The sequence below is a fragment of the Egretta garzetta genome, unplaced genomic scaffold, assembly GCF_000687185.1.
Source record: "Egretta garzetta isolate BGI_Z169 unplaced genomic scaffold, ASM68718v1 scaffold133, whole genome shotgun sequence".
Lineage (NCBI taxonomy): Eukaryota > Metazoa > Chordata > Aves > Pelecaniformes > Ardeidae > Egretta > Egretta garzetta.
In genome coordinates, this window is record NW_009259111.1 from 496,000 (window position 1) to 509,671 (window position 13,672).

Genomic DNA, 13,672 nt, shown 5'->3' on the forward strand with positions numbered 1-13,672 from the left:
TTAACCTTGTGGCTTTCAGAATGCTCTCCATGGGTAAAGTGTAAGTGTATTTACTAGGAAGTCTTTGTCATTTTCTTTTGAGCTCGGCAGTATGAATCTTTTTTGGGGTTTTGTTTTGTTTTGTTTTCCCCCATGGAGATACATAACGGTTTAGAAGTTGCCTGGATCAGCAACCAGAATTGAATTCTAGATACACAGAAAGCTATGCAGAAATACACATAATACTGTTTGAAATCATTATTAAGCATTGCTGGGGTTTGTGCTGAGAAGAGGAAATCCTTATAAGTGGTATTGAAAGGGAGATATAATACAGTATATTTGAAAAGTAGGAATATATTCAGATAGATTTTAGCAACCTGAAAAATAGAAAGGAAGCTGCACTAGTTAAATAAAAGGTAGAAAAATGTAGGGTTTGACAGTTTATGCATTCATAATATGGTTTTTGAAAAGTCCTCCAGAAAATGGTACATTTTAATGTAATTTTGATTATTTTTTTTTGGAATTTTGTTACAGTTTGTTTGTTTGTTTGTTTTTAGGAATCCAAAACGTACTCAGCTTATTCTGTGCAGTGCTTACAGAAAACAAAGTTCTCTTTCACTCCACAAGTTTTCAGAGGCTCAGTGATGCCTGTAGGGCTCTGGAGTCTTTGATGTTTCCCCTCAAATATAGGTGAGTTGAGCTTTGAATCTTTGAACTCTTTGACTAATTTTGTAATTGATTTTATAACTTACATTACATTGTCCTTAACAAAAGATTTGTGCTATATTTGTCCAAATAAGCAAAGGCACTAATGATCATATATACAAGTTCTAGTCTCTACCTATCATTAATAAAAAATCTAATTGCATCATGACAGTAGAAACAGGAGAAACATCCAACCTACAAATACAATAGAAACCCTACTCACAACATCGGTTGGATGATAAAACTTGACAGTTATGGTCCATGAGTAAATGCATGGAGAAGATACAGGGGAGACCTAATAACAGCCTGGCAACAAGTAAGAGGAGGTGCATGACAGAACAAGAGACTGGGGTCATAAACCAACACAGTGGAGAGGAAGGTTTCTGACTGTGTGCAGGGAAAACATGTTTTATTATGAGGATAACTAAGCAGTGGAACAGATCGCCTGTGGTGCTTCCATCCCTGTGGGTTTTCAGGACCAAATTGGACAGAGCCCAGGGCAACTTGATCTGGATTCAGTCTTGACCCTGCTTTGAGCAAAAGGTTGGGCTAAATGATCTCCTGAGGCCCTTTACAACCCACAAGATTCTGTGGTTCTAAGATAACATCTACATTAGCTTGTGTCACAGTTTTAACTCACTGGCAAATGTCCACCAGAAAATGAACTTAAATGATCAAATTGATTCTCCCTAAAAAGCCACATCTGAATCCAGCATTTTGAAACGGAAAACTTAATGTCAAGCTATTTGGCTTTTTTAGGAAGAACACATCTAGTTCTCACTCACCTGTTTTAAAAGATTCTTGTAGTCTAGTAGCATATTTTTATTTCAACTAATTGAGAGATGGGCTTCATTTTAATATAGAATAAGAAGGAAAAAATTGGAAGTGAATTTTGGAATGTATTTCATAATGCTAAAATAGTCATGAATGTAAATGAATGTAAATTTTCAATAACTATAAATCAGGTGTTGAAATGCATTGATCAATTTAGATACATATTTTCATGTTGCTCTGATGAAAACACTAAATTTTTTTAATTGTCAAATCAAGCAAACAGTATCTGAAATATAGAATTCTATACCGTAGTGTTTAGTTGTCTTTTCAATAGCAAAGCAGAAGATTTCATGTAAAGACTTCTTATTAATGATATTTTACAAAATGCTGAATTGCAGGTGTCTGGCCAAAAACGACCCATCTTTTTAAAATGGAAGTATTGTGTATAACTTTAATGGCCCTAGTTACCTAGAAGTTGTAGACACATATAATGTCTGTATAACATAAATGTTACAAATATAGCCTTTTTTTATTTTGCAAAATGTTCTTGTTCACACTAAATTGTAGACCATATAATGTAATAATTTCTGGAGTTTACATGGCAGGTGTTAAAATACAGGTATTTATAGCAAATGTAATATGTAACAGGAAGAAAAAAGGTGCCCTATGTGAAGGGATAGTCAGGAGCTTTTATTTTATTTTATTTGTTCTTTTCACAGTTATCCCTATATTCCAATTCTTCCTGCACAGCTATTGGAAGTTCTCAGCTCACCAACACCTTTCATAATTGGCGTACATTCTGTGTTTCGTAATGACATTCATGAGCTTGTAAGTATGTCTACCCAGCGTATGCGTAGTCACGATGTCATTTGTGATGTTTAGTTGCAGAGATTTTTCCATGCTTCAGAGATGTTTATAAGAATAATACATATGCTTCTGGAATATTATCATAAAAGGCAAGGCAAGACAATCAGAAGGAGAAAAAAGAAAAAGCGTCAATTCTTTTGTAAATACATTGAGACTATAAAGTAGAGGAGGGAAACAATTTGATTCTAGTGCAGGATGGGAAGGAATGGATCAGTTTCCAGCTTTGTCATATATTTGTCATGAGTTTGAACAATTCACTTAAAATTCTCAAATGCATCATCAATTATTTTATTTTATACTTGCTTTTTAAGCATGTGCTTGGAGAAACTGAACCAGGGTTACAGAGGAACCTAGAGACATGTAATTTTACTTATAGTTGTCCTCACTTTGTCCTTTTGCAAACAGCCTGTTAGATCACTGAACGTGGACCTACAATGTCCAGAAACAGAAGTAATTTTTGAAAATTTGGCCTAATTTCACTGTCTTTGGTTTACATTCATTTTTCACAGCTAGATTCAGTAATATGAAGCATTTGGAGTATTTCCTTTATCAAAAACATTCTATATATTAAAGTTAATGCTATTTTAATTTGTTTTGATTTATGTGCAGATCATTAAATTTGAACTGTTGTGCTTTTAAACAATGCTCACAGTGTACACTACAGATAATATTTTTGTTTGTTCCTTACAGTTAGATGTAATCATAGCAGACCTGGATGGAGGCACAATTAAAATTCCTGAATGTATTCATCTTTCTCAGCTGCCAGAACCACTGCTACATCAGACTCAAATGGCACTTTCTCTAGTATGTTTTGATACAAACCCCTTTTTCTATCCTCTCACCCCTTTAAAGATTGAAAAATTAATTTCAGTATTAAATCATTTTCAAACACACTGGAAATGTGAGATTTAAAACTACGATTCCTGCCAACATTCCTGTTTGTAGAAGAATTTATTATCTGAAGTTAGAGTTAATAACATCAGTAATTTACTTCTAAAATGCTTTTTCACTATTCAAGAAGAAGTTAGTGATTTTTCACTTCCTAATAATGATTTTTTTTTAATAACAGTTCAACCTCAGTGTTTGAGCAGCATTGTTACTATTCATTTTAGCTTCTTTTCTGTTTTCATAAATCCATTTCAACTGTACATTGTCTTGAAGTTTAAGAAATGAATAGCCAATTAGTCTCAAAGTTTATTTGCATTTATTTGTTCAAGAATGATTGATTCTACGTTAAGCAATCACCAGAAAAAGTAGTTCCCTTTGTATTTTTACTATCATTATCATAAGTTAGAAAACACCTTATTTGGAGGCTTTTGAACAAATCTTATCTTCAAGAGAAGAATCTTCTGTCAGTTAATCTGCTTCAGATGAATCAGCTCTGAAATCCCTAACTATTTCGATTAGCTTTAGCGACTGTAATAGGAGTTTTTTGATAACTAGCTCACTTACAGAAACCTGAAGCTGAGAAAATAATTCTACTTTTATTTCAATACAGTCATCATAATTTAACTCAATCTGTTATTTGAGGTACTTAATATTAATTTGAGAAAGAAGAAAAAATAATTTGTCCTTTCCTCAGCAAAATGAGGGAAAAAAATTTTGTTTAAAAAATTCTCTAGGTTTTGCATCCTGATTTGGAAACAGCAGATTATGCATTCCCTCCCCCACGAACAGCTTTATCACACTCAAAAATGCTGGTAAGATTTCTGTGTTATGTCTGACTTTCTTAAGTAGAGAACTGTTGAAATTTTAGACTAACTTTCTTTAAGAATTTCCACTTTTTGTTTTCTTTTCCTTATCCTTTATAGTGTTATTGGTGGAGCAAAGAAATGCCTTCTGCCCTCTAATAGCATTCTAATGGGATTGAAGTTTTTATAAATGTATTTGTATTAATATATAAGCACCTTATTTTCTTTTAATATTGCTGTCTATTAAGTTAAATCTGTGCCTTCTCAGTTTTGTAGACCAGTAAAGCTGCAGAATTTTACATGAGTGGACAAACTGGTCTTTTTGTATGTGTGTGTGTGTGTGTATGTTATAATTAAGTTCTCTGATAGATACCTCACCCCACCCCCAAGAAAAAAATGTCCAGAAATATTAAAAATGTTATTCACAATCTAGATTTTAGGGTAAATATGAGTAAAGATAGAAGTGGTAGCTGTGTCAGCAAAACATAAGTCACTGGTTTTACAATTATTATGCATTGTATGCTTGGACATATTGGGAAAGGAGTTGTATGTTTTTTAACATTGGAATTGGCTTTAATGAACCTCAGCCTGAATGAAACAATTTATCGTTGTCTATACTGAAAAAAGGCTACAGAAAGTTTTCTACTAAAATCTAGCTAATTTAGATTAAAAGTAGTTTTGAAGCCATGATAACTTAACCACTTGGTAAAACTGCTGGTTTTAGCTTGTAGGAGTGTCTAGAATTGAACATGAGTTGGTGGTCCAAACTAAAATCCAAATGCCAATTCACGAACTCACCTCAGGTTTTTTGTGTAGGTGTATTCAAAAATGTAAAACTCTGAAGTGGTGAAATGTATTCGTTATTCTTAATTCTTGCTTTAAGATTAGATTTTTTTAATTGTTGAAGACCGAAGATGTCATCCAGATTTCATTTAAACTAATGGCAAAATTCAGCTAAGATCTCGCTTTGAATGGTGAAGTTATAAATGAATATAATATTGTATCAAAATGAGAATTTTGTTAAATCTGAAAGAAATGACTGTGTTTTCAAGTACTCCAAAAAGTCAGGATACAAATGTACCTGTTAAAATCCTAGAGAGCAGCCTGGACAAAAAGAAAATGAGAATATCTCTCAGTGAAGTGAGCCTTTACAAAATTAAGACATCTAGAAAAATATTCCAGTAGGACAGCATCATAGACTCTTGCATATACCTAAACTTATTTCTTTAAAACAAAATTTTAAGTTTTACATTATTTAGGTTGTATTTGCTTGTTGATTAGTTGATCAGCTCTTACCCAATTCATTAATCTAATATTCTTTGCTGCTTTTAACTTTTAAAGTTAGAGTTTGTTTTAGAAGTCCTTTGAGACACCAAGAAACCTTATGTCATAAAACAATTTTTAAGACCTCAGGTTTTAGACATGGCAGCAATCTGTGTACGTACTTGAGTTTAGATAAAATAACATGGGTGGCACAGGATTTGATCAGAGTCTTTAGTTGCGTCTGGGTTCGCTGAAGATGTCACTGCCCCAAGTCTGCCCCCAGCTGTTCACATAATTTCCATTAACCCGTTTATGTAAGCACTCCCTTACTCATTTAAAACAAAATAAACCAGGACTTTAAAGATGTACTATTTTAAACTTTTTAAACTAACCCTGGCTTGTTTTGACTGCAGTAAATTGGCAAGTGAAGACATGAGTTGGGAGAATGCTAGACAAGTAGCTGAGCAGGCGTAGAACAGTCTCCTCTGGCTGTGGCAGAGCCACAGCCAGTGACTGTGGTGATGCCTGTGATGCTCTGAGCCTGGTTCCCTGTCCAGGTTTAACCCCAGTCGGCAGCTAAGCACCACACAGTGGCTCACTCCCCCTCCCCCTGCCCTGCTGGGATGGGGGGGGAGAATCAGGGAAAAAAAAAAAACCTAAACCCTATGAGTTTAGATAAAGATAGTTTAATAGAACAGCAAAGGAAGAGAAAATAATAATAATGGTGAGAAAGCATATATAAAAAAAGTGATGCACAATGCAGTTGCTCACCACCTGCTGACCGATGCCCATCCCATCCCCAAGCAGTGATCGATGCCCCCCAGCCAACTCCCTCCAGTTTCTATACTGAGCATGAAGTCATATGGTCTGGTATAGCCCTTTGGCCAGCTGGGGTCAGCTGGCCTGGCTGTGCCCCCTCCCAGCTTCCTAAGTCCTTGACTTAGTGTAAGTACTGCTGAGCAACAACTAAAGCATCAGTGCGTTATCAACGTTATTCTGGTACTAAATCCAAAACACGGTGCTGTGCCAGCTACTGGGAGAAAAATTAACTATCCTAGCCAAAACCTGGACATTCCCCCAGCAGCAGCAATGGCAGCTTAGGTGCCTGTGGTTCCCTGCCACCCCTGCCCACTCCAGTGGCACTGCTTGTGTAGTGCTGCAGAGCCACATTTATTGTAGGGACTAAGTCCATGCTGAAATACCCTCCTTTATTTAGCATCAGTTTTCTCTCGTGGCAGTTCCTTCATGTGGTTCACCACATGACCACCTCAACAGTTACACTTGCATTGCCCAGAGGTTGTTGTGCAGGCATAGAAAAGAGCAGGAGGAGAAAAGGGGTGAATATGTACTAAATCTGTCATTGCCATTTGAGGACAGGTCAGTGAAACTGTAGACTCATATGAGGTAACTTCCTATGTGTACAAGTATCTCCACTTCTGCATTGTCTGATGAATTTCTCAGCATTTCTCAGATGGCTTTATACAAAGTGTGGAAAAATTTAGAATACGAAAATGTTTTGACAGCGTATTCAATTACTGTTTACAGGATAAAGAAGTACGAGCAATCTTCCTTCGGCTATTTGCACAACTTTTCCAAGGATACAGGTCATGTCTTCAGCTGATCAGAATTCATGCTGAACCAGTAATTCATTTCCATAAGGTAAAAGAGAAGCAGTTACTTATACTTAGTTAGTATTCATTTGTGTCACATTATTCCCACAAGCTTGCCTTTTGAACAAGTATTAAAGTTTAAAAAAAATAAAATAATCTGCATGTGATAAACATAGCATTTTGACATAGCACTGTATCAGTGCATTTTAGTGGGAATAATTGCAGGGACAGTGATGAAATGTGAAACAAAGTTAACATCAAAATTTAATAAAAAGATACATCTGAGGAATCATTAAGGAATTTTTAAAACATATGTATGTAATTAGGAAACAATACTTGAAAGTACTAGTTTTCTACTATTGCCTGTGAGATTTATACAATGTGTGCATCAAACTTCCTGTTACATCACACATTAATTTAAGTATAAAAAATACTAGGTAATATAAAAGATTTAATTAGAAAGTAACAGATACTACTGTAAGCTGGTGAAAATGTTTAACTGCTAGTACATAAATAGTTGGTTGCAGTTTGGATACTGATAAAATACATGCATTTTTTTTCTGTCTTTACTGCAGGCAGCCTTCTTGGGGCAGCGAGGCTTAATTGAGAATGACTTCCTAACCAAAGTTCTCAATGGAATGGCATTTGCTGGTTTTGTTTCAGAGAGGGGTCCTCCTTTCAGAGCCTGTGATCTTTTTGATGAGGTGAAAACTGTTTCTGTATTCCCAAGGAAATTAAAATGTACCTATGATATTTCAGGATGTGAAAACCAATTGAAATGCTTCTGAATCCTCACTGTTTATACTAAATTTCTCAGTTCTCCTTTTCTACTAAGTATACATTCCTAGCTTACTGCCGTAAAATTATGCCCTGCTCATAAGTATGAAGTTAAACACTTGAAGCTAAACAATCGTGGTAATGCTGTTCCTATTGTCAGGTTTGGGACTTCATAATGCATCACATGTGCTAGTACAGAATTATTTGGAGTAACTTAATTATATTCTTAGAAACATTCAAAAAGTAATTGAGAAATATTAAATTAAATACATAGCCAACAATATAAACTGGGTCAAACATTTTTTCTTTTAAAAAGTAATGCTGTATTTTTATTGTGCTGGCTTTTATTTGAATGTAGAGTAAAAATAGAGCTTGGTATTAATTCTGCATGGTAGTAGTATATATAAGAAATAGGGATTGTGGTATTAGAAATGTTAAAGGAATGTTTTAGGTACATAGGACTTTCTGTGTTAGGTAGGACTATAAAACCTGGTAACAGAAGCTCTGTAAGAAAGTGGAAATACCTCATGTTCCAGAGCAATGTGACATTGCACATTTTTCAGTGTTCAGGTTTTTTTGCTCAGTTGCAATTTAAGATTAACATTTCATAACTTAAATAGGAAAGAAATTATTTTTAGTTGAATTATCAACATTTTTATTCTGTTTGTTTGTTTGTTTTAAAGTTGGTAGCCTTTGAAGTCGAAAGAATTAAAGCTGAGGAAGGTAATCCACCAAAAATGATAAAGCATGTTAGAGAACTTGCAGAACAGCTCTTCAAAAATGTAAGTTTACTAAACCTGCTGCACTTCAAGTTGAGATAGTAAGATCAAAAATTCTTATTTCTGAGTTCAATCCAGTATCTGAAAATGGAAATGACTGCTTGTGGTAGTTCATTATTTGCATTATGACAAAAGACTTTGGAACTTTAAATGTCACTTATTTTGTACATTCGAAGGAAGTTCAAGTTCAATATAGTAATACTGATTTATTAATGGTAATATTGATTTACATATAGCTACTGCTACTTAGCATTCTATTTTCTTAGTGTATATCCACATAATGTATATAAACTTTTATTTACTCTGCTACAATCTGTCCATGCCAAATACATCTCTTTTCTTGCCTCTCAACACTCTTCCATAACTGTGCATCCAATTTGGCATAATGCATACTTTTAGCAGATCTTTCGTGCTGTGCAACCCAGTCGCCATGATTTGTGTGCTCAGTAAACACTACTTCATTTCTCACAGCCTATTGCTTTTGGACTCTTTAGGTTCCCTAGAATACCATTTCCAGTTTCATTCTTGCCTTCCTGTCATGCCTTTATGTGACATGGTGCTTTTGTAAAATCTCTTACCATTCTATTAGCTGGTGGGGTTTTTGGTGTTTTTGGTGGTGGGGTTTTGTTGGTGGGTTTTTTGGTTTGGGGTTTTTTTTTTTGTGGTTTTGGTTTTTTTGGCATCAGCTAATCTCACTCCCCCCACACTCCCTGTCTTTTTTCTGACTCTACAGAGCAGTATCTGTTACACAGTCAGTTAATGCCTTTACCACCCTTTCTTTTCTATATCCCATTTCCCTAAAACTGTGATTTACATCTACACTTCTATAAAAAAATCACAAGAATTACTAAGTACTGCTAAGTTCCGGGGTGTTGGGGGGGAGGGGGGGAGTGTTGGGTTGTGTATGTCTTTTTTTTCCCCCCAAATTAATCATAGAATCGTAGAATCGTTTAGGTTGGAAAAGACCTTTAAGATCATCAAGTCCAACCGTTAACCTAACACTGCCATCCCACCACTAAACCATGTCCCTAAGTGCCACATCTGCACATCTTTTAACTACCTCCAGGGATGACGACTCAACCGCTTCCCTGGGCAGCCTGTTCTGGTGCCTGACAACCCTTTCTGTGAAGAAATTTTTCCTGATTTCCAATCCAAACCTCCCCTGGCAGAACTTGAGGCCATTTCCTCTCATCCTATTGCTTGCTACCTGGGAGAAGAGACCAACACCTACCTCGCTACAGCCTCCTTTCAGGCAGTTGTAGAGGGCAATAAGGTCCCCCCTCAGCCTCTTCTTCTCCAGGCTGAACAACCTCACCTCCCTCAGCCGCTGCTCACAAGACTCGTGCTCCAGGCCATTCATCAGCTTTGTTGCTCTCCTCTGGACATGGTCCAGTGCCTTTATGTCTTTCTTGTAGTGAGGGGCCCAAAACTGAACACAGTATTCAAGGTGTGGCCTTACCAGTGCTGAGTACAGGGACACGATCACTTATGTGCTCCTGCTGGCCACACTATTTCTGATAGAAACCAGGATGCTGTTGGCCTTGGCCAGCTGGGCACACTATCGGCTTGTGGCCAAGGCCCCCACACAGCCCCTCTCCAATTTCTAGCCACTCATCCCTAAGCCCATAGTGTTGCATGAGATTGTTGTGACCCGAGTGCAGGACCCGGCACTTGGCCTTGTTGAACCTCATACAGCTGGCTTCAACCCACCAATCCAGCCTTTCCAGATTCTTCTGTAGGGCTTTCCTCCAGAAGATCAACACTCCTGCCCAGTTTGGTGTCATCTGCAAACTTACTGGGAGTGCATTCAATCCCCTTGTCCAGATCATTGATAAAGATGTTAAACAGAACTGGACCCAATACTGAGCCCTGGGGAACACCACTAACAGTTCAGCCAAAGCACTCTGTTTAGCCAGGCCAGTCTTCCCCACTGGCTCATCTTTCGGCACATGGGGATGCCCTGCTGCTTCATCTTTAAGATTTCCTTCCTGAAGAATGTCCAACCTTCCTGGACTCCTTTGCCCTTCAGGACTGTTTCCCAAAGGATTCTGTCAACCAGGCTTCTAAACAGGCCAAAGTCTGCCCTCCAGAAGTCCAAGGTGGCAGTTCTGCTGAGCCCCCTCCTTATTTCTCTGAGAACCAAAACCTCTCTCATTTCGTGATTGCTGTGCCAAGATGGCCTCCAACTATCACATCACATCAGTATTATGATACTAAATTACTCCAAAGGAGATGGCAAACATTTGTATTTGTTTTCTAGTGGATATAGATCCTTTTTAGAATGAAAGAGCCTATAAAGTGTAAGTGAATGTGCCTATACGCAACTTTTCACTTACATTATTTCTTAAAATTAGTGTCAAAACTAACTCATGTTAGTCTTTTTTTATGATGAGATTTATTTATACCGTTGTGATTGACCTGCTACTTCACTACTACTAACTCAATGATCTAGTGTATTTAAAAGTCAGATTTTTAGTAGTTTACGCATACAGCTATCCCTGAATAAAGCACTGTGATGAGTAACATTGCTTCTATAAATTATGCCTAGAGCTGCCTGATTTTAAACTCCCTGCATGACATATTTGGACATCTTGTTCCACAGTTTAAATAGTCATCATATAGTAGTGACAGTCTAGATACATAGGAGAAACAAGGTTTGTTAGGGAGAGATAATGTTTATATTCGTCTAGCTGGTACAAGTGGAAAATCTAGACAAGTTTTTGGCATATACTGCTTCAGTAGTTGAAGACGTTAGACCTACATTCCTAGTAGCATGTAGAGCTGAGATAGAGAGGTTTGGGATGGCCAAGATTAAAATAACTCCTTCTGTATCTTTCCTCCTGATCTCTCTTTGCCGTGAAGTGGAATGTGGAATAGTTATTTTCCCTGTCTGGCTTTTTCTGTTATAGGTCATCTGTTAGCCCCTGCTGAGATTGTGTTCCCTTTCCTTGCCTTGCTGCTTCTGGCATCTGCTGCTCTCATCCCCCTAGCTAGATTTTTCACTTGTTTCATTAAACTTTACTCTGCAGAGAATTTGTATGGCTAAGTAGCTGGTTTGTTTTGACTGCTATTTCTCAAGTTGATGCATTTGTTCTCCTTGTTGTCTTCTGTTCCCGTAAATGAAAGTATCAGGCTAGCTCCTGTTTAAAGTTTTATCGCAAGCTAGTTGTGCTTGTACAACAGGAACCTAATTGAGTAGCATTCTTTGGCAGTGGTACATAGCCAGTAATAAGTAACAGCATAGAGTCAAATGGGATAACAGTAAATTCAAACATGATTAATGATTCATATACCTAATTCATATACCCCTGTTATATGAATGAAGAGATGAGAATACCCAGTTTTGTTTGATCGATCGTTACACTACTCAAGACATGAGATGTGATCCTGTTGAGTGGTGGTAGAATCCTCGCAGAACATGTAGATCTCGGCTATATTTTGGAAAAGGTACAACCTGAAGCCAGAAAAAAAACCCCAAACAAAACAGAACCCAAAACCAAACCAGGAATGATGATCAAACATTTGAGGAAAAAAAAAATAAAATAAATGATGAATTTTCATATCTTGCTCTCTTCAGGATATCTTTCTGGAAGGCGTGTTTTAAGCTGAAATCAGTGTGGAGGCAGTTGAGAGAAACTTAGTGGTTTGTAATGTACATGGTCTTTCCAGCTGCTGAATACCAGAGGCAGAAGATGTGTGTCCACATATAGGAACAAATACTGCACTGATACTGTGTCTGGTATTGGCCAATGCCAACACAGCTTACCTACACAGAGCAAGTCTTCAAATATGACATATACAGTCACATCTCTGTTGTTTGATACAGTACATACTTTGCTAATGGCTTCAGTATTGCATGATAATGTTGAGATCAAGACAAATAAAATAATTAGATAGTAGCAGATGCGCCAGTTATTTTGATAAGTCAGTGTTCTGCAATATGAGACTGATTTTTTGTATTTTTTTAATTCTGAAGACCTCTGCAGGAAAACTGAAAAGCAAGGAGAAAAGCTTTCTTTGGGGCTGCTTATGACATTTTCTTTTAAAGAAAAAGAAAAAAAAGACTGTAAAACAGTGAATGAAAAATCATGTAGGCAAATGTTTATCTTCACAGAGGAGATTCTGATTGTTTTGTAACAATAGAAGTGTTTTCTATCCTTTGAGAACACCCCAAAATCTGATGGTACAGCTTCTTTTTACTGTACTTGTAGTTTAGGCCCATCATTTACGTTCTTTGATCACCTGTACTAACTTTTTCATATTTTTTTTTATTGCAAACAGTGAGCTGTGTGATATATTTTTATGGGACATACAGAAAATAGAAAATTGGTCCCTAGTGAGGGATGGCTGTAATTTGATACAATGTGGTACAAAAATGAATTTTCACTTCATAGTCTTGATCAACATGAGATTATTTCTCAGTACTTGGTGAAGAGATTGTATGTTTTAATATTCTTCAACCCTCTCTCTAATGAAGAGATTGATTGTCAAACTAATTTCTGTTCAAGTCCTAAATATTCATTAAGCTGCATAAAATCAAACTAAGTTAAGCACCGATTTTCTTTTGCTCTCTCTTTTTGAGTTTTGCATGTTGACAGAAATAATCTTGCAAAAGCCTTTAACAAAGTTGAAAGTAGCAGATAATAAATCAAGGGTGATATGAATATGAAACATTAGTCAGCTACATTAGGTACTTGGCTTAATCTTTCAGGTATGACAGATACACGAAACAGCAATAAAACTGGATGTGACAGATGGTAATGCTGTGTAGCACATTTGTGTATAACCTTTTGCTTCTCACCTGCAGGAGAATCCCAATCCCCACATAGCATTCCAGAAAGTGCCACGGCCCACAGAGGGCTCCCACTTGCGGGTCCACATCCTCCCTTTCCCCCGGATCAATGAGTGCCGGGTTCAGGAGCTCCTCCAGGAAGGTCTCGCAAGGAGTCAGGGTGCCCCTCCTGCCACCCGGGGGGACAAGAAGTGCGTTGTTCCAGCGGGTCCCCCTGTCGGTATGTTACTTGTTCCGCAACTTAAACCTATTTGGCATCCTATCTCATGAGCTGAATATGTAATTAGCATGGCTGCAATGTGTTGCTCCCAATTTCATGTTGATACCATATTTTTAGCGATCGTAGTAAACTTTAGTACATAGACTTGCCTGTTTGCCTTTGCAATTTTAAAAACCCTTTTGCATCAGCCTTTAGTAAGAAGTCAAACATCGAGA

General features: G+C 37.0%; 1 protein-coding gene across 1 annotated transcript in view; it reads left to right on the forward strand.

Annotated features, from left to right (window-relative positions):
• The window catches only part of SBF2 (SET binding factor 2), a 284,828-nt gene that overhangs the window by 162,895 nt on the left and 108,261 nt on the right, over positions 1-13,672 (forward strand). Inside the window, exons 8-15 of the mRNA XM_009635401.2 lie at positions 537-669; positions 2,178-2,286; positions 3,016-3,129; positions 3,948-4,025; positions 6,825-6,938; positions 7,465-7,593; positions 8,350-8,448; positions 13,253-13,457. Of these exons, the coding sequence (XP_009633696.2) occupies positions 537-669; positions 2,178-2,286; positions 3,016-3,129; positions 3,948-4,025; positions 6,825-6,938; positions 7,465-7,593; positions 8,350-8,448; positions 13,253-13,457 (981 nt within the window). The remainder of the gene's footprint in view (positions 1-536; positions 670-2,177; positions 2,287-3,015; positions 3,130-3,947; positions 4,026-6,824; positions 6,939-7,464; positions 7,594-8,349; positions 8,449-13,252; positions 13,458-13,672) is intronic.